The sequence below is a fragment of the Podarcis erhardii genome, assembly GCF_964252035.2.
Source record: "Podarcis erhardii genome assembly, chromosome: 7".
Lineage (NCBI taxonomy): Eukaryota > Metazoa > Chordata > Lepidosauria > Squamata > Lacertidae > Podarcis > Podarcis erhardii.
The window spans coordinates 36,752,865-36,778,236 of record NC_138511.1 but is presented as its reverse complement, the minus strand read 5'-3'; the positions used below and the strand labels follow the sequence as shown (position 1 = coordinate 36,778,236).

The window sequence follows — 25,372 nt, the reverse complement described above, 5'->3', positions numbered from 1 at the left end:
TTTGTCTTGTTAAATGTGCCGAGATTTAGGCTCCTGAAAAAGCCTGAAGCCACTGGAAGATTGGTTGTTAACTGCCTAAAACTTGCAGTTCTGGCAGTATGGGGGCTTCTGGGACCCTGTTGCCATAAGTAATTGGAGAATTATGATTCAGGGCTATCATGAAACAATTCTCCATGTTGACACTGAAAAGGCTCCTGAAGCCATTGACTGATTTTGAAACTGGAGAGGTGGAAAAGGACAGGGTGGCAGACTGCCCAGGATCCTGAATATATGAAACTGTCTTATAATGAATCATGATGATTAATTCATCTGTACAGTACTGTGTGTAGCAATGTCTTTCCCCAGTAGCAGATCTCCAGGATTTCAAGCAGATATTTTTTCCCCCAGGTGTACCACCTGATATCCTTTTAAGTAGAGATGTATGCATGCAGAGTGTGTCTCTGCCACACAACCACAGATACTGACACTGCACCCAGATTTTTTTAAAAAAACATCAGTTCACTTTGTGCCAGAATCTAGTGCACAGTTTGATGCTAGCTAAAATGTACCTACAATTTTGCTTTAGAAACCCACTTTAAACTTTGTCTCCTTACAATCCTGCAAGCATTGATATACATGGAACCCTAAGAACATAAGGAAATCCTCAATGGCCCATCTAGTCTGGCATTCTGTTTTTACAGTGCCCAATCATATGCCCTAATGGGAAGTCTAAAGGCAGGACAATCCCCTATGTTTAGACTAAAAAACCATGGCTGCAGAAATTATTTGGGACCAGAATAAAATGCAGTTTATTTGAATCCTGACTTTTTGAACCTGTGTGGGTTGTCTTTAAACAAACTGTTTAGGGGGCCTGGATTAGCAGATTTCTGTGGTGGTTTTTTTACTCTAAATAGCTGGCAAAATCAAATCAATCAATTTAAAAGTATTGCTTAACATGATAGGTAAATCACAGTATAGAATAATAAAACAAGAGAGACCTATATAATACAACAAACGTGCCAAGAAATGAAACATTAAGAATTAAGCATAAATCAATAAAAAGCACCTTAATTAAAACTTGGTAATTGATTTTTCAAATGGAGAAAATCACCGAATTTGGCTCAGCCCATTATTTACCTAGATTTAAATTTATTTCATACCATTTTCTATTTTCATTTTGGCCACGAAACATGCAGAAGTAAAACAGATACAAGAACCCCAGTTTCCCCAGTAGTATATTTTATATTTGCCTTCTAAAATTTGGTTTGTGCCTTGACTGCTTCCATTAAAAAAAAATATGGCTACTCCGTATTGTCACATACTTTTTAAAAAGCAAGAATTCTATGTTCTGGCAAAATCTAATAATACAACACTGCTCTGTTCAGTTGGACTATCACCAAAAGCAACAACAATCCCCAAATAAAAGGAAAAACCATTGCCATAAAGACACACGTGAATTGAAAGCCGAGAAAGAAATGCCTCTCTGGGTACAATGTATGCATCTCAGTGTTCTGAGAACGTTTCAACTCTCATGCGGTTCTGCAGAAGGAAACCAGCAATTGCTTTCCCTTGACCCTTTCAAGTGCACCTCTGAGTGGGGCAAACCAATATTTGGCCCTGAATAAAATTGCCTACAAGGTTCTCACCTCTCCAAATGTCAGAATGATATTTTGGGAATGGGCTCACTGTGTGCGCAAATCTATGGGTCAATGCTTCCCCCCCCCCCCATTTTTTCATGTTCTACAATACTGAAGATTCGAATTACTGCATAATACACAGGTGACAGAAATGAGAGTAACCTCAAGGAACAGGAACCGTTGGAATGGCTTCCTGATTTCCCAATGCTTATTCCACAGCTTTCATTTTTTGCTACCCTTTTACCCGGTTAAACTTCCACTTGCTGTTCTGCAAAAAGAGCAGCATCCTGCTGCCAGTGACAACTAACTTAGAAGCACAGGGAGGTTCGCCTGGTGCCATTTTTGTGGTCTTTTTGGTGCCAGGTGAAGACTTTGTTACTCACTCGCCTTTTAACATAGGGCATCTAATCTTTAAATCTGTTTTTAATGGGGGCGAGGGGTGTACAGAAAGTTCTGTTTTGCCACCTTTATATAGGTCTCCCATTTTTAAACAGGTTTGTGCTTCAGTTTTTATTTCAGTTGGGTTTATTTACTCATTGCAAACTGCTCAGAGAACTTTTACATTATGGGGCAGCGCAGAAGTGCCATAAATCAAACCAAATAAATAACAGGCTGCTTTTTTCTTTTTTTTAAGAACCAGAGCAATTTAGCAAGGACAGTATGCACACTGTCCAGCAAATCCCTGCAGCAAGGCCAACTGAAAGCATCTTGGCAGATACACTTCTTTTGGCTCCACCGGTGCAGTCAAGGGAGGTAAGTAGGAGTCTCATTATCCTATCAGTGTGATGGCATCCAGAGTTAACTCTGGTAGGACACCACCCTTGTCTTCAGTCTAGAGATATGCCAAATATCCATTTTGCTCTGATGGTTACCAAAGACTGATGGTTACCAAATACATGGTATGCAAATGAGAGAGGAAATATGTAGGTGTTCCTACTATAGATATATGGTTTTATGATGTATTGTTGAATTCATCTGTCAAAAAATGTGTCAGAGATGTACAGTAGTACCTCCGGTTATGTAACCCTCTAGTTACATAAACTTTGGGATGCAGAAGTATTTTACCGGGTTTTGCCGTGCGCGCATGCGCAGAAGTGGTCTACCACTGCACGCGCATGCGCAGAAGCGGTCCTCAGGTTGTGGAAACCTCAGGATCCAACTGAACCTCTGGAATGGATCCCATCCGCAACCAGAGGTACCACTGTATATTCCTTTTGTGGCATGTTATATGTCTAATAAAAATTTTCCTGGACAACCAGCTTGATAGGGATAAGTTCCACAAAAGTGTGTGGCTCATTGTTCTCAGAAGAACTGTGCATATGACATTTTCTGAAGCTTTTCCTCAGACCATTCTAATCCAGTGACTAAAAACCACATCTCATTTTTGTTTGTTGGCTGTGGGTAAGGGTGGGAAAGAAAAGTGTCACGGTTGACAGTGGCACCAGGTGAGAATTGAGTATTTTGTTATGAGAACAAAAATAATCACCAATAGATTTTATATGTGCAATGTTTAAAAAGCTCTTGTTGTAAAACAATGATACTGACTTTTTTTTAAAAAAAAATGCATTATTTATGTTATTACATTTTTATTATGACTTTCCCTGAAGTACCTCAGGGCGATGTGTACAGCTCTCACCCATTTCCTTCTCGTAACCATTCTCCATAATCTATTGAACTTCATAGCTAAGTGAGGCTTTTAATCAGAATCTTTCTGTTCACCTGTAATTCCCAGCAACTGGTATTCAGAGATGTACTACCTCCAACAAAGGAAGTTGAACTCAGCCTTCATGGCCAGTAGATGTTGATAGCCTTCTCCTCCATAGATTTGCCTAATCCTCTTTTAAAGGCATCCAGGTTGGAGGCCATCACCACTGCCTCCTTTGGAAGTGATTTCCATAGTTTTAAGTATGTGCCATGTGAGAAAGTACTCTTGTTTTATCTGCCCTAAACCTTCCATCATACAGCTTCATTGTATGTTCATGAGAGAGAACTTCTCTCTACTCACTTTCTCCATGGCATGCATTAGTTTTTAAACATCTATCATGTCACTTCTTTCTCTAAACAACAAAACTAAACTGATTGGTGTCTGATGATAAAATGCCACACTGAGCTGTTAAGTGCCTCCTCAGGTGAGAAACCGCCATCCTTATAAATGAACAAATGATTGAATTCAGTAATTAGTTGGGTTTCCCCCTCTTAATGATGACAATAAACATGTTCTTAACAACAAGAAAGGCTTCTTTTAATAAAGAGTTCCAGACACTAAACACATTAATGAACCATGAAATAACTGTTTTATTTGTAATATAGTAAACAATACTGCTGTAACTCTGTTGTAATCACAGTCCCTCTCTTTCCCCCTATTCATATCAAGATCGTAATGTGGATATTAAAAATAAATTGTGGGAGTTTCCTTGTAAATAAAATTAGAATGAATAAAACACACATTTTATGAAGGAAAATAACCTGAAACCATGCCTATCTGCCAGATTTGACATAACATATTGGTAATTTTCAATTCCTTGCTTTACTGAAAGGCTAAATCAAGAATCTGGATTATAAATGTCTATATTTAAATTGCCTTTTAAATAAAATTAAAAATCTTTCCTTCATATGATTATATCTATGTGAAATACTAAAGGTTGTTTACAGCAATGTAATCCTATGCATTCCTACTCAGTGGTAACTCCTACTGGATTTAATAGGACTTACTCCCATGTGAACAGTGTGTTCCATGTGTACAGTGATATGGGGTGTAAATGCTCCAATACGTTATTTCATCATGTAACAGATTCCATTTCATAAGTTCATTAGTTAACAATGAATGGATGCCAATTGCAAATGTAATATTTGATAAGTTCTGCAATTTCAAAGTTTTAGGTTTGTTGGCTGAATACAAATAAAATAAGCATACAAAATTAAATGGGTCTCTAGAGCATCAAAAATTTCCCAGTGCAAACTGAAAATTTCCCAGTGCAAACTTCCATTTGCTAATTAGCCTAATTTGCATGAGAACGTTTTTCAGAAAATGTTCCAAATGTTATTATTCTTTCCTGAAAAACCCACATCATTGCATGTATATAAGATTTCAGTTGCTGAAATCCTATCCACATTTGCATGGGAATAAGCCTTGTTGAACTCAGTGGGACTGATGACTAGGCATGGACTGCATTGTGAGTGACTGATGCTAGCAATCCTTTAAACTTATATACTATTTATGTTAGCAATTTTTGTCCCATGGCATTGTGATAAATATATCAACCAGGGTCCACAAAATCAAAAAACAATGAGCTCCAGGGAGCATCAGATTTGTTTTCTTCAGTTGTTCAATGCACATGGCCAAGAACAGAACAAACCCATTGGAATGAATGGTCTTATTAATCATGTGCATTAATTTCAGTAGAAATGCATTAGATGCAACCCATCATTAAGAATTTTATTTAAGAATCTTTATGCATTCAGCATTGACTCTAGGGAGGTTTACATGTTAAAACAATAAAAATTAGTAAACTGTACCATTAAGGAAGGAGGCTGCAGAATTCCCAAATTTGTTTAAGATACCTGCAGGGTCTGGGAGAATTTAGAACAAAAACAAAACATTTACTGGGAACTTTCACTGAAGGGCAGACAACTACTACCACTACTACTACAACAACAACAGAGAGCAATGTAGGCACTAGGTAAGCTTTTGTGGGGATAGAAGGCTAACACTGTGCCACAGGTGAAAAAGTCCTCTACTGGGTCACCATCCATCTCACCTCTGATCAAGGAGAACATCAATAGATGACAGCAGTGTCCTAGCAGGTTCTTTGTGATAGGATGTAAGAGAGAGTTGTTCAAAGTAGTGGGAGCAGGAACTAAAAATTTCCAGTGCACAATTACAGTCATGTGTTCAAGAATAAAAAAATGGTGTGGGTGGAATCAAATCTAATCTAAACATTTTGAACACAAAGCGAAGTTCTGCTATACATTTTTGTGGCAGAATAATGATTATCACATTTTCATATAGGAACTTCTTTACACAGAGATATACCAAAAAATGATGCACTTACAGTTAACTCTATTTTTGTAGAGTTAACCAGAGGTATTTTTTTAAGGCAGTGAAAAATAAATGCAGGCTGAAAAGAGACAATTATTTTACCGTCTGTTTCTTAGATATCAGAAAGGGAATTTCGAAATTCATCAAAGCTAACCTTCTGTTATGTACAACAGGCTAAGCTGAAAAGAATGTTAACAAGTTCAATTTTCATTCAATCAGCACCACTGCTCTCTGAAATGTTTCATTGCAGGAAAGAAATAAAAAATAATCTATATGGTAATTATTAGGATGAATCCCCCAGTAACTTTCAGCAACATGAAAGGTCAGTTCTATTCAAGATATTTTATCAGTCCCTTGCACATACTCCTGTCCTGTCATTTTAAATCTGAACAGCATTTTATTTTCCCATTTACAGCTACCTGCAGAATTAAGTACTTAAGCCAAATAAGGAAGAAAAAAAAGAAGGAGAAAATGTTGAATGCTGGCAAAGGCTATAATAGCATGGAGATAAATCGTTCAGCTGCTCTCTCTCAAGCCTCTAGGGCTACAGATTTTTCTTCTCCTGATGCACTGTGGGTATTCAAAACTTGTTCAACATGATTTCATTTCATTTCAGGCAGTGCCTGAGAAAACTAAATTACAGAATCAATCATACAGAAGGTCAGAGTGAGACTTCATTACAAGTATTGCATGCTTGCATGAATATCTTTCATTTATGACTGACCCAATATGTCACAATAGCTGTCTAGTAAAAATAATCCACTTTCTGAAATTGATGTACTACTGATGTCAGTGCTACTCAGCAGGCTGGGTAGATTATAGAGAGATGTTTAAAGGGGAGAGGGGGGGAGAGAAAAGAATAAAAAGGAACCCTATAGAGCACAGGCAACAACGCTATGGAATTGCCACCCTTTGTAGATTAAAATAATTTCTCAGGTGATCATCTAAACAGTCAACTGTGCTTTAGACTGTAATGACTTTTGATAGCATATAGCAATTGATTTCCATCTATTTATGTGTAGGTCTATATATTTTACCACATCTTGTTAAGTCCCAGGTGTTTTTCTGAACTCAAGCTAGAACTCGTTCATTCCCTGCCAGTAATTCATTTATGAAGCTTGATTTTTTTTGGTATTAGCATATTATTAAAATGCAAATGCTAATCACAGTGCACTTCTTTTATCTTTAGTTTTCTGTTGTGCTTCCTCATTTTGGGGTGGGGGAGTGTGAGGGAAATCCCAACGTAATAGCATACATTTAAACTAAGATAAATGTCCCTTTGTATCCTGTCAATAATAATGAAGCTAATCAGCAACATGACAAATTGTCACTTTTTCTATAAACAAAAGCAATAACAGGCTGGGTAAGAAATGTAGGACAATACATCAGAAGGTCTTTTTTTTTTTTTTTTTACTGGTAGGAAGAATTGTTAATCCATCAATACATTCATTTTTAATAACCGCTGGGCTACATATACTTTGGTAATAAAACAGCTTGCTTGCACTTAAAATGGATTGCTGGATATAGCAATCCTAAGTCAGAAATGGAATGGAAAGTATTATTTATTATTCCAGCAGTCATCCTGCAGCAAATCTAAGAGAAGCCTGCGAAAGTACTGTTATGTAGCTGGCCAACTCCGCACCCTGAGGGAAACATCGGAGAACCTTGACATAACCTATTTCTACCCGTGCCTCTGGCGATTTTGCATTCAAGTTTATAGGTGAACATGTCAGGTACTGCTCAGAACAAAGCCAGAGACACACTGTATTAATCATAGCTCTGCCCAAGTACATTTCATTTCTTCTGTTTGTGCTTGAAAATTTCATGACATTTTCTTCAAGGTGAAATTCTACTGGACATTTCAACAGGGTCAATCTATAAATCCAATTAAAATAGCTATCATTTGCAGTGAAGCTGTCTAACACAGTAATGTTTCCAAAAGTGGCTGGGATTTCATTTGGTATCTTAAAAACAGAAAAAAGGGCTGTGTTATTCTAATGGTTTCGGTTTGGAAAAAGTATTACTTGCCTCTATAGACATCTAGGTCTTGTCTATCATTACCGATTAGCAACTTCTCAACAATGCAGTAAGATTTGACAAGCTGAATGCTGCTTTGTGCAGGCATTGTTCAAGAGTGTAGATGAATATCATAATTATTTTATGGCTCCATATTTAGTTCTTTTAGATACAGTAAGCCCAATTGACCATGAAATGAAATTTCATAGTTAAAATGCCTCTTTTACGTTTTTTTTATTGCGGTAATAAAAAAAAAGTTATGGCTCTAAAGAAAGGTAATTCACGAAATATACAATCTAAAGATGGATTCTATTATTAATAAATATTTATCAGTTTAATAAAGTGCACATTTTCAATAAATGATGAGAGACATTTACCGCCACATCTATGGAATTTAGATTAGATGTTCAGACTGAAAGAGGGAACAGTATGAAATGGGGGAGAATTTAGAAGAGCTTTTCAAGTCACCACCCACCCACCACAACACCTGAAGCTTTGGCTGCCTTGAAATATCCAGGACTACATTCAATGCTAGTCCTACTCAGAGTAGACCCATTGAAATTAATGGTCATAAGTAACAAGCCCATTAATTACTAAGTAAAACTAACACAGCCCTTAAGCTTCACCTAGCTCTTTACATTATTTATTTAGTTAGTTCTACTTCCTTACAGCTGATACTGGGGAAACAGTAAGTATTTAGAACTGAGTGTTTACACTACAAAGCCTTCTGCTCCACAGAAAAAGCTACGAGGATAAGAAATTAACTATCAGGGTGTACCTTACAGTAATGCTATTACACCTATTAACCTGTGAAGCAGGTGTAATCTCTGCAAATGAAGATTACATCATACAACCAAATACACACATTACTGTGCCTTGCAAATGGGTTGAACGCAAATTCAGCTGCATTGCTAAAACACTGTCCTGGTTTGCACATTACACTAAGTACAGTGGCACCTCGGGTTACAGACGCTTCAGGTTACAGACTCCGCTAACCCAGAAATAGTACCTTGGGTTAAGAACTTTGCTTCAGGATGAGAGCAGAAATCATGCTCCAGAGGCACGGCGGCAGTGGGAGGCCCCATTAGCTAAAGTGGTGCTTCAGGTTAAGAACAGTTTCAGGTTAAGAACGGACCTCCAGAACAAATTAAGTTCTTAACCTGAGGTACCACTGTAAAGCTAAACAGTGGCTTACTATGAATGTGCAGGCTCCCAGAGAGGAGACTGTGGCTATCAATCCCTTCCCCAATTCCTCCTGTTGCTGCGCTACTCAGGACTAAACTGTTGTTTGGCTTCATGTGTCATCTGAATTTGGGCTCGCTGGTTTCCTTGCTCCAGATTCATGCTCTGCCACCAGCTCATGACCCTGAATCTGCAGTCTGCAACTTTCTCCTTTCTCTCTACCGCCAGGAGCCTTCCGAGCAATGAAATGAGTCAGGGATGGGGAACTTGTGACCCACCAGATGTTGTTGAACTTCCACCCCCATTATCCCTGACCATTGGCCCTGCTGGCTGGGACAAGTGAGGGCTGGAGTCCAACAAGATCTGAAGGGCCGAAGGATCTCACCATCCCTGAAATAAGCGAATGCACATTATGGTGCCCACTGAAAATTTATGAAAATATCCTGCCACAAGACACTAGCGATATCGACTGTGCGTCACTACAACAAAAGACAACAAATAAGGATGCTGTATTGAGTGCAAGGAGTACCATCTTTTAGCAGCTGGATGTTATTTTCATGTGCTTGCCAGATAAGTTATTGGAGGGGAGGCAGGGGAGCATAAATGTTTGGCTCAGTACACAACACTGCAATTCTATGCAGCAGTAAGAGAAGTTATGCAGTCAAATGGAAAGGAAAGGAAAAATCCGTACCATATGTAACCCATTGCTTTGGATGATACCATCTTGTTCCACAAGATTTCGAGATATTGTAATGGAAGGAAGATCCAAGCTCTGCGGTGGAAACTGTGGCGTGAACTCATTCCCTTGTGCAGCCAACTGATCACTTAGACCTTGAAATGGCAACAGTATATCTGCCATCCCTAAGTTGGTGGGATCCAGTTCAGGTGGTGGAGTAATTGGTGGGATCTCAAACTCTTCATCTCCAAGACTTGGAGTGTGGAATGTTTGCTAAACGAAGAAAAAGAAGAAAGAACAGCAACTTCACTGCAATGAAACACTGCTAAATAAATGACTGCAGCGTGTGTAATAAAAGGGAGTTGTTTACACCCTGTAAGATTTAGCTCACAAGCAAACCATTTTATTTTACTTTATTTTGTAAATCACAAGTGTAGCAATATTCACATATGCCCAGCTTTTATGGATCCTTCAGATTAAAGATTTAAGTCTCATTATCATATGGCTTTAATGGTGTATCAGTATTAACTGTTTTTTAATGCACCCTTAATTAGCAACATCTGTCTTTGTTGTTGGTGTGAGCATCAGCTACATTGGGTTGTGGTTTTGGGTTGCTTGTTTTTTTGGCTGTATAACAAATTGCCAGTTTATTGATATGTTAGTAAAACAGCACAAACAGCCTAACCATTATTCTGATGCGTCAAATAAAATGCTGGCAACTTTGGTAGTACACACACAACATTAATCTGGTAGTGAATACTTCAAAATTCTTTTACAACCCATAAATGTGAAATATTAGAATCCTGCTTTTAAGCTCCCTCCATAAGAGGAATAGGAGTATGATAGAGCCTTTGATATGAAGGTGGTTGTGAGAAACATGGACTTTTGGGGGGAAATGGCTTATAAATGGAGGAATTTTGGTTTGATTCAGAGCAAGGATTGTGGTGGGGAAAGGTAGGTTTCTTCTGAAAAACTTTACGAAACTTTTATTTCTAATTTTCTTCAAGGTATCTACACATACTTTTAACCCCTTTAGAAAAAAATCAAGGTCATTTGATGCTGAAATGCTGCTTATATCTGGCACAGAAATGAACACTTTTTGCTATCATTCCCTGCAAAACAATGAATAAATTATTCTGGGATACAGCTCTTTCTGGATTAAAAGTGGGGACATGTTTACATTCAATAGTGTGTCTGTTCATGGGTGCTTATAACACCTCCACCCCTTTAATGGAGAAGGGTAGCAGGATCATGCCCACTAGGCATGCCTCCCTCTACACCAATACACAGCTATGCCCCTGGTGGCATGTACCTGTGTAGGGCTCTTCCACTTTAATGAGACCCCTGGCCAATCAGGCTGCCTGTGTGCAGTCGTAGTAGTCCTATGCATGCGTGCAGACCCATTCACCCTAAGGCCAAATGTGCAGTCACATGGCGTGCGTAAGCATGGAGGCGGTGTAGCTAGTGGGTGCCATTTTGTTACTCCATCACACATTCATTGTGCATGTGTGGATCTTCTGAACATCCCTTGTATTTCCATCATATTCCTGACTTTCTCCCTAATGCATCCTCCTTGCAACTGTTATCTCCACCTTCCAGCTTCTTATATTCCCTTTGCCCAGTTAGTTGGGGTTCGTGAACAAACCTGCACTCTCTGAGAAATTGTAATGATTCTGGATGTGTGCTTGTTTCAGAGGCTGAAGATTAAATTCACTTGTGTGTCTGTCTGAAATTCAAAGAGTTTGCTTGTGTGTATGTGGAGGGGGTTACTTTTAAATACATTTTGGCTTAAGGTTTCTCATTTTACTCAAAATAAAATGTAAAAGATCCTTGGCACCATGTCAGACACTGGCTTGGGTGCTCCTGGGACCATCAACCACCTTGTATTTATATGTAACTTGAACCTGGATAACCTTGGAATTTCACTGCCACCATCTCAATGTCTGTGAGGGACAATCTGTAGTGAGCTTATGTATGCTGGGAAGCACTTACTTCCTCACTTGGGGTGAAGTCACTGCAGAGAGACCAGGGAACCAGGTGCATGTGCCTCTATTGCTCTAAGAGCCACTCAGTGATAGAAATATCCAAAATGGTGGCTTAGTTTTTTAAGAGGTGGTGAAACTGTGCACCTCCAAATGTTGCTGGACTACAACTCCCAGCACCTCTAGCCATTGGCCATGTGGTCTGGGTCTGATGGGAAATGGAGTCCAACAACAACCCACGGTTTTCCCACTCTTGTTTTAGCCCCTTTGGTGGCACAATAGTCTGGGAATTGCTAACCTGGTCACATTTTCATAAGCAATTACCAGCTGCTTGGGAGAAAGTTATCGCCTTCATGCTTGTACATTTGCCAGAAATATCTGGTTGGCCACTGGGGGGTGCAGAACACTAGCGTATATGGCTCTCATCTATAAGGGTTCTTCTCATTATATTCTTAAGACATAATTAACCTATAGAACAACAACCTCAGTCTAAAGACCACTTGATCATCTCCATGTGTTCTGTGAGTTTTCAGAACATGCCATGGCTACTGAAGCAGTCTGCAGGGTGCAGCTGCTGTATGGCAACAGAGAGGGAAGAGGGATTCCTACTATTCCAGTGCTGGGAGGCAGCAGCTGAGGAGGAGGATGCCACAGCTGAGTGGATAGTTGCCTCTACTGGCATCAGCAGCCTGTGATCACACCAATACAACTGTCAAGTGGAACCATGTGATTTCACAGAGTGGCCTGTGGCACTGCCCACTTCACTACTGCGGAAAGGTAAAGCTGGGAATTCCATCGCCACAGCCATAGTGGCCACTTGTGGCTTAGGGGAAGAGTAATAGCTTTGCAAATAGAAGGTCCCAGGTTCAATCCCTGGCATCTTCTGGTAGGGCTTGGAAAGGCCCCTCCCTGTCTGAAACCCTAGCAGTGCTTAATAATATGAGCTAATGGTCTGATTCCCTCATGCAGTTGGTATAATCCTGTGTTCCTATGCCTACAAACCGCCTTGCCAGCTTCCACTGCTTCTGCCCACTGTCCCATTCCATAAACACTAACAAACAACTACGGAAATAAGCAGAAGACTCCAAACTTCTAAAAAGTAATTCGTATGGCAGACAATGTGTTGCTTTCAAGCACACAGGGGTGGGTGGATCTGTCAATTTAAGGTTTTCTCCATTTCTCATTTTTCCAATCTTACATCCAGTTCTCCACATTTCCATATCCAGTTTGCATTAAAAAAAAAAAGTTATCATGAACATCCATCAGCATTTTAAGTGCACATTTCTTCCAACATACAGATTTTTTGTGCAAAGCAATTTCCCCTAATATAATGCATTTTTGTGTGTTATTTTTATATTCTCAGCCCTGTACAGTGAGGTTTTTAATGTTTGAGGTGAGTTTTGTGTTTTAATACTTTGTTGGAAGCTACCCAGAATGGCTGGGGCAACCCAGTCAGATGGGTGGCATATTATTATTATTATTATTATTATTATTATTATTACTGCTGCTGCTGCTGCTGCTGCTACTGCTACTATAATATGTGCATTACTTGGGCATTGCAAAATTCAGAGAAATCCACATTTTGAAGGATGGCTGTGTTTCGGTTTGCATATCGCTTCCAAATTAGGTAGTTCTGCCTTTAAAAGTGAAACAAATCAGATTTCTCCCCCAACCCTGCAAGCGTGCAATACTACTTTGAGATTTGTCTGGCTACACTGGCTTAAATTTTTACTGCAAAAGTGGAGGCTTGGGGTGCAGGAGAAGGGGGGGGGACCCTTCCTTTAATGCATTATTTACATTGTCTGAAAGAATGACTTAATGCCAGTTAATTTAAAAATGATATGTTCAGTGAAAGATCTCATTAAGTGCTGGAAATTGTCATCCTTCAAACTGTTAATGATGATATAAATTAATAACCGCTTGAGAGAAAATGGAAACTGAAACACACACACACACAGAGAGAGAGAGAGAGGGGGGGGTGGAACCTTCGCTTGCATATAAAACCTGTCAGCTGTCATTATTGGTCTCACACCAGAAATGATGAGGTAACACACAGCTACAGTCTGCAGGAGTAATACTGACAGAGTCTTAAGAGACTTAAGCAGTCTTTCCTCAGTGCACAGTTAGCAAAGTGAGCACACACACGTTCAGAGATTGCAACTTAATTCTGGTTGCGAAAGCTTTCTCTTACCTTAGGGATGCATTTACTGACGCTTTGTAGGAAGAGGGGGCATCTTCATAGAGGGGAGGTGTGAAGTTCACCAACACAAAAGGATGGATTGGCCATGGAAGGCGGATGGCTAATGAACATAACCCTATGGCTACATTTGCCGTTACGTTTGGCACTAATGTGGTCTAGTAACAGATGCAATGGTAATTTGCGAGTCATTTGCTACCCCATTACTGCTTAATGAAATCTAACATATCACATTAACAATATGGATAAACACTCATTCCTGATATGTGGCATTTGGCTGTTTTCATTACTGCAGTAATTAACACTTGAAATATTATTTCAATAAATATTTAAGGTGCTTCAGGAATTAATGGTGGGGGGAAGCGTGGGTCACTGCCACCACGACACAGAAGCAAGTTGCAACAAAAAGGTGACATGTCAATTTCTCATCTTAGATGGTCTTGTAATGCTAATTCCACAATGACTGCTGCATGCATGGCATTATATTAAAAGAAGCAGCACCAGCACGGATTTTCAGATTTGAGATGTCCACACTCAAAATACTGATGTTCACTTAAAAGTAAAAGCTGTGTAATTGAATTTGCTTATAGGGCAGTAATTGCAGAGTTATCCTCATGCTGCAGTGCAAATATTAACACTCAATCTTATTCCACTCCTTCAGTGTAATTAAACCAATAGTATAAGCTTTAAGCATGACATGGAGGAGGCAGCTGGATTAATTTTGAGAAGGGAACATTCCATGTTAAAAAAGAGAGAGAAATAAATCCATAATGCTTCCAGACATGTACAACCAAACTATACAATATTACAGCGTTTTCTCAAAAAATATATTTATCACGTTAGTAATATCTTCTTACAAGCATGTGGGGTGGGGAGCAGTATCTTGTATGCTAGTAAGGATTTATTTAGGTTTTTTAAAAAAGAAGAATTCAAAACATCAAACTGTATCTCATGCCATGATTGCTGAAAGTAATGTATGGATAAGTGGGTAAAATGAATGCAATCTAAATGGGGGGAAACCTCATAGTGAAGTAGTCTTATTCCAAATCACAGGGACTATTCACATTGTAAGAAGTGCCTGAATGGCATGTAATTTGATGGTGGAGAAAGGTACCATTATGTCCAGAACAGTATAATGTTTTTAAGGGGTCATGTTACCAATCACAATTTTAAGAGCTATTAACTTTTCATACATTTCTCTCTTAGATTTCTTTAGGAGAGCTAGGGCTTGGGTGGGGGGGATAACTCCACCAACCCTCAACAAAAACTGTGTGTGTGGTTAAATGCCATCTGCACTGAAATGTTCAAAACATTTGTTCCTTTTGATAAAAATGCAAATCTGGAGAGCTGTTGTATCAACATATAACAGCCAATGTCTGACACGGTGAATTATCACAGCTGGAATTAAATTGTCTTTGAACAGCTGCTGGCAGTAGAGCTTTCATCAATGTTTGATTCAAATGGAGGAATGAAATTCTACAGAATGAAACATCATGTTGTCATTACAGATGGGGGTTTGTGTTCATTATCACAACTAACACTGGAGCTGGTGCCAAGCAATCTTCCCTTATCTAAGCAGTCTTGTTGGAAGGAGAAAGAGAGACAGAGAAAGAGGCAGAAGGCAGCCATTGTTTTAAAAAGCTGCTCATAAAAATACTATTTGGAATATAACCACAGTTACTGTAGCATTGCCCCCACCAATAATTTTTCCTCCTTATACCCTCACTCCCAATGGGGAGGGGGCACATTCACTGGGGAGAATGCTGTTTTGGACTCAAAATCGTCAACCCACTCCACATTTTATTAATCTCAAGACTTTTTTTGCCCACGGTGTTGACCTCAAGCAGAATTCAGATGCTGCCTACTACTCGCTGTCACCTTCATTCTCTACCATGTGCAATCTCTATATTTCCGTAAATAAGAAAAGGAGAAGGAGGGGCAGGCACATCCACGGGGTAATGGCTACATATGCTTTTGTCCTGATTGCAAAGGCATTTGCTTTGGCCAAAAACAGTACAGTCTGGAACTGATGTCACTACCACTGCACTGACATCCTTTAACTGGCTGTCATGGGGGTGGGTGGGAGAGAGAGAGAGAGAGAGAGGACAGTAAGAAGAACTACAAGAACAAAGTGGTTGGCATCCCTTTCTGCTTACTACCCCGCTCCCACCTCTCACCCTCCCAGGCTAGAGGCCAAATTCATCACCTCTATGACCTAGTCAGGCCCCATCAATTCAGATCTATGGTTTCTTCTTAAGCCTGCTGTTGAACACTTTCCACTGAAAGACTCTTCCTCATTTCCCCAGGAAACAAATGATGCCACCAACTGTGCTGCTTTCCTTTTGTTTTCGTAATAGTGTTAAGAACCCAAATTAAAAATAAAATGTTTGTATCCATGACCATAATTAGCGCATTAGCTTCTAATGACTGCTACTCTGTTTGCTTTAAAGATGTACACCTACTGTGCCTTTCATTTGTTTCCTTCTGGTTACATTTTTAGGGCGAGGGAGGTGTTGTTTTTCGTGTGTGTGTGTGTGTGTGTGTGTGTGTGTGTGTGTGTAGCAGATTTGCTTCTATTGACATGCTATGTAAGTAACAGTCTAACAGACAAGTAAATTGACTGGTAATGGAGAGCTGTCAGGTTATTTTCTCTCTCATTAAAGTCTGTATTTTGTGCTCCATAAAACACATACCCAAAAATCAGCACTTTGCCCGTCATCCACTGAAAAGTCTGTAAAAATTATCAAAGCAAATGTCAGGGTTTGAGCATTAGGTGGGAAACGGGGGAGAGAGAGAAATTCAACGCCTACCTCGTTTGCAGTGAGAAATGCATTGTTGGCCTCGGCCATGTTCATGTAGTTATTGTTGTTGCCGAACTGAAAAAAGAAAAAGAGACGCCTACATTTTAACAACATATGCCACAATGAAAACAGTCAAGTTCTGAATGCATAGAAGACTTTAAACACAAAGGACATTAGGACTTAATCTGCAATACCCTAACAATATCAGACAACCCCCATTCACTCCAAAACATAAATGTTACATGGACAACTGAAATTGTAAACTGGGTGATTTATAAAATTACATTGCCATACTCTTGGCACTTCTTATATTTCCAAGCAGTGCCATGTGCCACTTAGGTGGACTGGAGCTGGGTGTAGAAAACTGGTTCTTAGAATTATTGGCACACAAACATAGTGGTCATTGGACCTCCACAGGAGTTGCTGGGGAGTTATGGTAGCTACATATGCATCACCAAAAGAGAGGAAAGGAAATTATGCAGATATCAATAAATTTTACATGTGCTGATAATGAGTATGACTATGCCAATTTAAAAATAATTCCTACAACTTAAAGAGAAATACAGTGCATCCCACTATAATGTCAATCTGCCCAGGTGCTAACTGTTGATGGGCCACTTCAGGGCCCCTCCTGCTCTCCCTTCGTGGTGGTTATCTTTAAACTAGACTTTGAATAGGCATCTCTTCAAATAGAGGACACCTCCAAATAGAGGGCTGTCTTCTGTGAAATGGGGCTTATGGTTACCCTACAGAGAGGGAACACTGAGACATAGGAAATTGTATCAATCCAGAGCAGATCGTTGGGTCAATACATAATTGGTTGACACTGGCTCAAGACAGTTTCAGATAGGAATATTTGCCACCACAGATGTATGGTGTCTGCGGCCAGTGCAGGAAAGACTGAGGAAATCTGCACAGGAGATTGTTATTGGGCTGAATCAGGCCACAATTTTATTGATTACAGGTAAGAGTAGGCATCGGACATGTATCCAGCATCAGGCAGCCTGCATGCTGGCTGATAGGAACCCAGTGGGTCAACCCTGTGTGGGGAATTGCACCCCACATGGATCAGGTGCCACAACCCCCCACAGGCCTGTCATTGGGAGAAGTGTTTTGGCCCATTGGCCCCCGTGTGGACTCCTGGACAGAGTCACCCATTCCTACACCCCTTTAATGGGATACCCACATGACTAAACATCCAGCCCAATGCGTTATCCACTAAAGCTGTGGCAGTTGCTAAGAGGTAGGTGAAAACCTACAAGCCAGCCAATTCCTCTCTGGCCCCAAATATGGTGACCAATTAACCACAGAAAGGTCCTTACACCAACTTAGCCGCTCCCCCACTGAGCGGGCCCCAACAGTAGGGTTGGGTGGGAGGTAAATCCCACATTGAATAGCCAGGAGGGTGGGCTGCTTCATGTTGCCCTCCTAAATACAACAGGGATGGACAGATCACAGCCCTCATGCCCATGCCTGGCCATGAAGAACAAAGGCAATCATTCCTGGATCCAGTTGTGGCCATGCCATTCAGTTGACACTGCCCCCCACCAAGTGAGCAGATATTCTCAACCCTATTGGAAGAAGAGGCAGACTGAAAACTCGGGGCTTCCAGCATAACTCTTCCTCTGAGCTACAGCCCCGTGTCCTTGGGCAGAGCCTAAGCAAATTATTGTGCAGGCTATTCATATGGCCAAGCCACAAATACTGTGGCCTGTCTTTCTTTTGAAATGAAATTTGAAAATTTTGTCAACCTTTCGCTGGCAATACATAAGAACTTCCTTGCCAAAGTTAATCTAGTCCATTGTGCAGCCCAATAATAATAATTCGGAGCCCCACATTCGGAGTGGGGTACAAAAACAGAGCTAAATACCTATATCCCATAATACAAAAAGTCCATACATACAATACAACAATAATGCAAGTTAAAAGAAACAATTCCACTCCATGTCAATCAACCTTACTGAAACAAATGGGGTTTCAATTTCTGTCTTAAGCTACATGAAACTCACTTGGAAAGGCATTCCAGAACCACAGTGCCACTACTGAAAAGACCCTGTCTCTTGTTCTAATATGCCAAATCGCACAAAATGGCAGAAAGCTGATTTTAGGGCTTGGGCAGGCAGGCAGTTATAGGAGTGAGGTGGTAACTGCAACTGACAGACCCACATACTACCCTTTCTGGCTAACTCTTTCAAGACACTGTTTGCCTGTTGATAGAGATGGTAGAAGAGATGTTTGTTATGTCATTCATTAGCTGGGCTGAGCCAGTTTGGCATAGTGGTCAAAGTGCCTAAGCACAGGCCTCTCCCAACCCTAGTCAATACTCTAACGATGACCACTTCCATCTTTTGGAAGACTTACCAGCTAAGAAACAGCAACATACTAACATGCAATCTCTAGTCAGCCATGCCACTCAGTTACTTTTGGAAGACACTGTGGTAAAGTGGTTAGAGTATCAGAATAGGGTTTGGGAGACCTAGGCTCAAATCGCTGCTAAGCCATGAAGCTCACTAGGCAATCCTGGACACACACACCCTCTCTCAACCTGACCTACCTCATATGGGTGTGAGGATAACATAGTTGGAGAGAAAACCATATATGCTACCCTGAGTTCCTTCAATGAACAGCAGGATAAAAATGTACTAAACTATCAGACAAAACTCCTTAGAAAAACTTCTGTATCACTTCAAACCACTTGACACATTCATGTACTTCACCATGTGATTATTCAGCAGATATGGATTCACTGAAAGGCGGTATTTGGAACGACACACAAATTCTGCCTCCAAGTCTCTTGGATGCTAAGATCAGCAGAGGGGAGCCCCTTGATAGTTCCTCCACCGTCAGAGGTTTGAGGAGTGGTGGCCTATGAGAAGGCATTCTCTGAGGCAGTCCCTAAGTTGTGGTACTCCCTCCTCACAGATGTGTGCCTCTCACCTTCATTACACAGCTTCTAGCGAATGCTGAAGATGCACATTTTTACCCTTGCTTTTGACACTGGATGTGAATTATTTTTAGGAGCCACATTATTTTTGTGCTTGCCAGCTATTTTAAACAGTTTTTTAATATTGTGCTTTACTGTTTTAACCTGCCCAGGGACCTTAGGGTGAAGGGTGGGTAATTAATTATAATTATAATTTCGACATGCAAGCCATTCCTTGATTCTGTAACCAGTGACAAATTGACAAAAATGCAGACTGATCCTTTGAAAACAAGGGATCAAGTGCCCTGGACTATCACTTTCCTTCCTGTGGAGGGGCCATATCTCTCTTAGAGGTAGCTACAGGCAGTTGCCTCTATACTCTAGAAGTGCCTCTTCTTCTATTCCTGCCCCCTCTATCCTGACAAATGTAATCACTGCAAATCATGAAAAGTCTTCCTTCCATAGCTCATAGGACTGAATGATAGGAGAGGAGAAACACTCTGCCTCATTTGAGATATGCATTGCACAGGAAAGCTCAATTTACCAGTTAGGAGCCAAATTGCAAGGTATAAAAATCTTGAACATATATGGATGTATCTTTATATTTGTTCCGAAAGCCATATTGGCATTTCACAAGCTTTGATTTTCAGGAATAGAACCCACTAGCAGGTGATTCTCCCGCCAGCTAGAACAATAAGCCAGGAAGTTTCAAGCAAAGCCAAATAAACTGTCGTTCCAATTTCACAAGAAGACAGATAGACTTTACTTGGCATTAATTGTTGACAGAGGCTTTAAAAAATGGGAGTTTAATATTAATATTTTAGGAATCATTAAAATAACTTGTTGATTGTTATCACTAGATGAAGAACTGCTCCTTTATACCAACTGAGATCGGTGGTCCATCTTGCTAATTGTGGTTTACAAAGACGGGTGTCAGCAATTCAGAGGTTCAGACAGTCTTCCCCAGCCCTGCCTGGAGATGCTGGGGATGGAACCCAGGGCTTTGTGCAGGCAAGCTTTCATCAAAAGACTACATCAGGAGCCCTTCCTCTCTTGGTTGTGTGACTCAAACATATGCTTTGCTTTGGTTAATCTTGTTTAACAAATTTAGCCAGAGGGCAACCATGTTAAGATGTTTTTCAAACACTTTTTTTTTCTCGCAACAACAACAACAAAATCTCCCAAAGGAATTTGCAAGCAGCTGCTTACTCCTTCACAGACTCTTCTAAGTTGTGAACAGTGAAGATGATTCACAGGACTACAACGTTATTGGAAAGTGCTGTGCATGTTAGCTCATTATCAGTGCCCTACAACCAGCACCATATACTGGAGGATAGTGCATGCTGTAGCAGGGTACCTTTTTCAGATCCAGGGCCGCATTTCCTTCTGTGCCACCTTCCAAGTGATGGGTGGAGAAACAAATGCAAATTTGACCTCTGTACAGTGTTATGTATGCCAGCGACGGCATTAGGTTTGGGGCCTCTTGAGTGCCTGTAGTTTGCATGCCTGTATACAGCAATTGCAAACAGCCACCAGAAGATCAATTGTTACGTGAATTGCTCTTGAGATCTTAGATAGTGTCTACCCAGGAGCACTGGAAATCTCCTGACATATGTTTCAGGTATTTGTGTGTGTGTGTGTGTGTGTGTGTGTGTGTGTGTGTGTGTGTGTTTAAGATACGTGTTAAGTGCAATCAGGAGAAAGCTGCAAGGCAGCACATACTTCTCTGTGTTACACGAGGCAGGATCATAATCCTTTTTGGTATCACAAAGTGCTTTCCCATGAAGACTTTTCTGTCATGGGAAAGCCCAAACCCAACACTTGCAAAGCCCTTAAAACTGGACAGGCTGATCTCAAATTCCCTTGTATATCCACTGCAAAATGACATCAGTCTTGCAGTAGGTGCAGTATTTGCAAGTTTACAAATGATCCAGAGACTGGATTAGAAGAGACAAACTTTACTGAGCAGATTCCTGCTACCAAACTATATACAAAACTACAACTAGTCAGATCTTGGCATCCTCTCCCTGCTGGTCTCATCCAGAACCAATTTCCCTCCAATATAACCATTAGTACCTGCTCACATTATACTGGGAGTGATAATTGTATGAACTCACCCAAAACACTTTCCACCACGATGCCAAAGTAGCAAAACACTGAAAATATCAGTTCTCCTAAACTATGGTTGGAGTAAATTGCAACAGTATTTTTAACACAGAGAGACCTCTCTGAAGTAAATGAATGCTACAGTGATTCTATGTTTGCAGGAACTCAAATTTATTGCAACTGCATAATTCACAAGTAGTCCAAAATACAGTGGTACCTCTGGTTAAGACCTTAATTCATTCCGGAGGTCCGTTCTTAACCTGAAACTGTTCTTAATGTGAGGTACCACTTTAGCTAATGGGGCCTCCCGCTGCCACCGTGCCGCTCGATTTCTGTTCTCATCCTGAGGTAAAGTCCTTAACCCGAGGTCTGTAACCTGAAACGTTTGTAACCCGAGGTACCACTGTACAAGATTATGAACTGGGAATACATAATATTCTGTGGTTTTAATTTATGTTTTTAATGTAAACTGCACTTGCTTTAAGTATGTTTTTTGGTGACCTGTTCTGGGGCCATTTGATAAATAAACATAGCCTACAAAAATTCCTGAGGGCCAGAGAGGTCTGTACCTGAGGTTCCCCATCTCAGAGTTAACCAATGGCATTCAAACAGTGTATTTAATTACTCTTATTAGATACACAGTGATGACTCCTATCAGTTCTACAAACAACTACTACTGGTGATTTTTAATTAATTATCCCAGTGGGATTTTTGTTGGTTATATGTGACCTCTTTCTACAGGAAATTAAGCCTACCATAGTAAGACCAGGGCAGGGAACTTTTGGCTCTACAGATGTTGCTGAACTACAACTCCCCAGCAAAGATGGCCAATGAGATGCATACTGTAGTTCAGCAACATCTAGAGGGCCAAAGGGTGTCCACACCTAATCTACAGAATAATCTGCTCTGATCAGCTTCCAAGGTCTTGGGCAGAGGCCTTTTCCAATACTGCTAAATGATATCCTTTTAACTGAGTTGTTGCAAATTAAACCTGAGATCTTCATGTACACAAAGTATGTGCTTTACTACTGAGATACAGCTTATTTAATTATTTTTGTAAGAAGCACTCTCCTTCTACAGGAACAAAGAAAGAAAAACAAAAGAAGAACTAAGTTCTGGGCCAAACCTTTAGCAGCGGCTAGATAGACTATCTATCTAGGCTAGTATTGTCAACTCAGGTTGGCAGCAGCTCTCCAGGGTCTCAGAGGAGGAGTCTTTTCTAACCTTTTCTGGAGATGCTGGGGATTGGATTTGGGACCTTCTGCAAGGCACACATATGCTCTGTCACATTACCTCCCAGTTACAGGTAGGTAGCCATGTTGGTCTGCCATAGTCAAAACAAAATAAAAAAATTCCTTCCAGTAGCATCTTACAGACCAACTAAATTTATTATCGGTATGAGCTTTCTTGTGCATGCACACTTATCTGAAGAAGTGTGCATGCACACAAAAGCTCATACCGATAACAAACTTAGTTGGTCTCTAAGGTGCTACTGGAAGGAATTTCTTTACATTACCTCCCACTTATGCTCCACTGATTCGGTGCTTCCCGTAGGATCATGCAGACTGTGCCTCTGGGATCTGATGCTCACATGGAAGACCCAGTTCACACTGTTGGGTTAAGGGAAGATATTGCACTGCCTCTCTACCACAATAATAGTGCCTATCCAAAAGAAATCATAACCTTCCCTGATGGATCATCATCATGCTAATGATTTTTAGTAGTAATGTTTTATTTGACTTCCTCTCTGTGGTTTTATCTGCTGATATATCTGTATATCTTCATTGTTTTATTGTATGTTTAGAGCAGGGGTGGGGAATCTCAAACCCACGGGTCAAATGTGGCCCTCTAGGCCTCTTCGTCTGGCCCTCGGGACACTCCCTTTCTCTAGGCCACAGTCCCTCTCCTGAAGCCACACCTTTCCCCAGCCTTGCTCCATGCCTCCTTGTGTTTTTGCCTGTCCATAACGTATCCTTGAAAAGTGTTAATATCACCCTCATTTTACAGTCTATAACTCCTTATTGTGAAATATATATCTATATTGAATGTGGTCTATAAGTTTGACTAAATAAATGAACTAACCAGGGAAGACTAAAACCAGCATTTGCTGCAAAGGTCCATTGTGTCTCAGGTTACATCTACAAAGATTTATATTTAACAAACAAATATATATATATATATATAAACACGGTATAAAAATGTCATTGATTCTTTTCGTGTTTCAAAGCACCTAATCCACACATTCACAGTAATTTATTCCATCCCCCAAATCAAGATTTCATGGTGACTTTTTGCACACAGTCTTATTACTCATTACTCATTCAGGTGCTGCAAAAAGTGACACGATAGACTTTTGCGTGTCACTGAACTGAGAACAAAGTAGGATTTACATGGAAAACACTAATGGTTCTTAAAAGAGCTGTTCTCTCAAACACTGCTTTTTTATATAAACACACACACACACACACACACACACACACACACACACACTAAAATGAATGAAAGAAAAGATAGATGAATTGGGGAAAAAGCATCAGCACAGCCTGTATATAAGCTAAAATCCCAGAGAAATGCAGTAAAGTGCAGAATGTAGTACTGGCAACAGAGTTCAGCTTCCCAAGAACTATTATCCATTCAAGACTGGATTACTGCAATGCGATCTGTATGGACCTTCCCTTGCACTTGACATGAAAGCCACAGTTAGTGCAGAATGCTGCAGCAAATTACTGACAGGAATGAGATATTGCCAGCATATAACACCTTCACTCACAGATCTGCACTGGTTGCTGACTTGCTACCAGGCCAAGTTCGAAGTGTTACTATTAGTATATAAAGCCCTTACTGACAAGGCCACTTTATCTGCAAGATTGCCCTATTCCATATATGCCCACTCAACCACTTTAACCTTGAGAACTGGCACTCTTACAATAGATGTCACATATTACTTATTCCACATTGGTAAGAAGCCAATAAATTAGTATGGCAGCATCTACACTTTGGAACTCCCTGCCTAAGGATATCATGCAGGCCCCTTTACTGTACTCTTTTTGGTGCCTGATAAAAACATTTTTCCTTAGATAGGGCTACCCAGGTATGTAGAATGTTGGTGCGTGTTTTGATCTGGTTTTAGTTTTGCTGATTTTTTGGAAGGTTTCGTATGATTGTTTTTAACTGTTTTTACTGATAATTGTATTGTTTTATTCTCTTTGTAAAATTACCTAGTGATTTATTTATTTTTACAATCAAGCAGTGTATAAATTTTATGAAATAAATAAATGTTAACTAAAAAACCATCCAAGTGCACTGTAGAACTATGAAATAGGACAGGAGAGCCTAACCACGTGGTTTAGGGCAACTGGAGAGCCAGGTGCCATTGGACTCCAATTCCCATCAGCCTCAGCCATCATGGCCAATGGTCAGGGATGATGGGACTATAGTGGAAGGCAACAGGTTCTCCACACTTGCCTTAGTGGTGGATAACATTGTCCCAAAGGAAACTTGCAGTCTGAATAGAAAAAAACATGCTGCCAACGTCTAGAGAGGTAGGTGATGCAGAGGGCCACATGGAATTAGACCAAGGGCCTATGCAGCTCTCAAACTGCATGTTTCCAACCCCAAATCTAGACAATAAATAATAATAAAAACCAGAGTGAAATAAGGACTGGGTAAGAAATCATTCTCTGAACTGTTAGCACATGAATGTAATTACTGTAGAGTCTATGGCTAATCAGCTGTGAATTGTATCCATTAATTAGTATTGGCCCTGGAGAAATGAAGGGAAGGAATCAGTAACAATGTTAACACTGAAAAGCTCTGCTGCCCTGCCGAAATGTG

At 40.3% G+C, this 25,372-nt stretch overlaps 1 protein-coding gene across 1 annotated transcript in view; it reads right to left on the bottom strand.

The window, feature by feature from the left end:
• Window positions 1–25,372, bottom strand: part of TOX3 (TOX high mobility group box family member 3) — a 95,237-nt gene that overhangs the window by 12,782 nt on the left and 57,083 nt on the right. The window contains exons 2-3 of the mRNA XM_081870223.1: window positions 16,519–16,584; window positions 9,545–9,802 (exon numbers count right to left, since the gene is read on the bottom strand). Of these exons, the coding sequence (XP_081726349.1) occupies window positions 9,545–9,802; window positions 16,519–16,584 (324 nt within the window). The remainder of the gene's footprint in view (window positions 1–9,544; window positions 9,803–16,518; window positions 16,585–25,372) is intronic.